Genomic DNA, 1,826 nt, shown 5'->3' on the forward strand with positions numbered 1-1,826 from the left:
GCGAGTTTAAATTACACATTTAATCTGACATTTAGTCTGGTTCATCAGGCTAATATTTGAGCTCATTTTTGGAGAATATAAACCCTACTGAAAGGGTTGGGATTGAGTAGCTGTAGGTCCATCAGCCTCCACCCTTACAGCTTCCCCACCAACTTTTATCACACAGTTACACCCTCAGGTAACAATGGAGGGGAGGGGGGGACTCACAGGCCTCTCAGGATGAGGGGGAGCTGGAAAGACATCACGGCTTGTTTCTGCCGAACAACAAACAGAATCGGACTCTCCAGATGCTGCTGCATCACATCCACGGTCACACGAACCCCCTCTGTCTGAAAAATAAAAGAAAATCACAGAAAGTAAACATTAATCATCACTTGAGAGAAGATATTATGCTACAAAGAGGCAAAAATCACCTTATTCCTGGAGATGGTGTGGTTGAAGGAATAGATAGTCTGGTTTACACTTGTAACCGTGTCATTATAAGTCATGTCAAACTCTGCCTCCTTTTGGACCACGAATTTAACTTCTCCCACCGCCCCAGCGCCGCAGACCAGCTGGATCACCCCGAACCAGAACACAGCCACCAGCCCTGGCCGCATCCAGCCAGGAGAACAGCTGCCTTTAAGCCGACATTTCCAGTAGCTCCTTAACACCATTTTTCGCCCGACGGCCGTCTTTGTGACCCGAGGACTAAGCTTATTAGATCCCGTATTAGCTAACAAAGAAAGAACTCCATTAAGAAGCGGTTAAAATGAGATGTTTAGCTAAACTGGGCCACCTCCGCGGAGACAAAGAGCAGCAACAGCAGCTATTCGACAAAAATAAACACTCTGCTCGGTGTCCTAACTCTCTACGGACGACTTCTGAGTTCGTACGGCATCAAAACAGCGTCCGGGGAGCGACTATGAAGACAGAAACACGAAATTTGAGAGGGTGACGGTACAATGACCCCCCTTCCCCTGTCAAGGGAGGCGCGTGCTAACTGCTTTACAAGTTAAGACGGCAAAGGTAGATTAATCCGCGGGTCAGAGCGGCGCATTAAACCCTTCTAGTTCTGCACACGTCCGCATCTACGCTGAAAGACGCGACTACCAGGTGAAAATCATTCCCATCTCCTCTATGTTTACACTCCGCACAATATGTGCCTCCAGCGCCCCCCCGCACACAAAAACAAAACAAACGCCACGCGACGTGATTACGTCACACGTCAACGTGGTGGAAAATGATTGATAAATACAAGCAAATGTATTTAACTAGAATGTAAAATGATAAAGTGAACCTAGGTTTACAAAAAAAAAAAAAAATTATAAAAATTATAACAAGAGGTATTGAATAAAAGTAATGGAAGAGGATTAGAGCCACTGAAAAAATAAAAAAAGGTAACTGATTTTAAAATATTATTTCAGTTTAACATGGAAAAAAAAAATCATAATTCTGACTTTTCTTAGAATTTTGATTTTAATCTCAGGAATTTAATTAAATTCAGCGCCAATTCCAACACCTGGTATCTCAAAGCATTTTATAGAGAAAATTCAACCAGATCATGCAGTCAAATTGATATAAAGTTTTCTATCTAAGGAAAACCAGTTGATTGCATCGACTTATTGACTCAAAAGCAAACCCTCACACCAAGCACACTTGTAGCGACAGTGGAGAGGAAAATCTCCCTATTAACAGGAAGAAACCTCCAGCAGAACCAGGCTCAGTGTGAACGGCCATCTGCCGAGGCTGACTGGGGTTCAAGGAGACGGTAGCAGAGATACAAAAAGCAGCTACAAAAGGCGGCTCTGTCCAGGAAACCCACAGCCAGGCAGACGAGCTCTGAG

At 44.1% G+C, this 1,826-nt stretch overlaps 1 protein-coding gene across 1 annotated transcript; it reads right to left on the reverse strand.

The window, feature by feature from the left end:
* Positions 1-203: 203 nt before the first annotated feature.
* On the reverse strand, positions 204-1,167 carry LOC107102547 (SID1 transmembrane family member 2-like). Its single transcript, XM_015401916.1, has 2 exons — positions 414-1,167; positions 204-329 (listed from the first exon to the last, which is right to left on the reverse strand). Exons 1-2 carry the CDS (start codon positions 654-656, stop codon positions 204-206), a joined length of 369 nt encoding a protein of 122 aa, XP_015257402.1. The 5' UTR covers positions 657-1,167.
* Between the last annotated feature and the right edge of the window lie 659 nt (positions 1,168-1,826).

This window comes from Cyprinodon variegatus, unplaced genomic scaffold (genome assembly GCF_000732505.1).
Source record: "Cyprinodon variegatus isolate N-32 unplaced genomic scaffold, C_variegatus-1.0 Scaffold33, whole genome shotgun sequence".
NCBI classification, from domain to species: Eukaryota; Metazoa; Chordata; class Actinopteri; order Cyprinodontiformes; family Cyprinodontidae; genus Cyprinodon; species Cyprinodon variegatus.

What these genes read in the sequence shown, in the direction of transcription:
- LOC107102547 (XM_015401916.1), bottom strand. Translation starts at nt 656, where the DNA reads ATGGTGTTAAGGAGCTACTGGAAATGTCGGCTTAAAGGCAGCTGTTCT. An exon ending in ACACCATCTCCAGGAATAAG is followed by an intron (nt 330 to 413) that starts GTGATTTTTGCC and finishes TTTATTTTTCAG; the next exon opens with ACAGAGGGGGTTCGTGTGAC.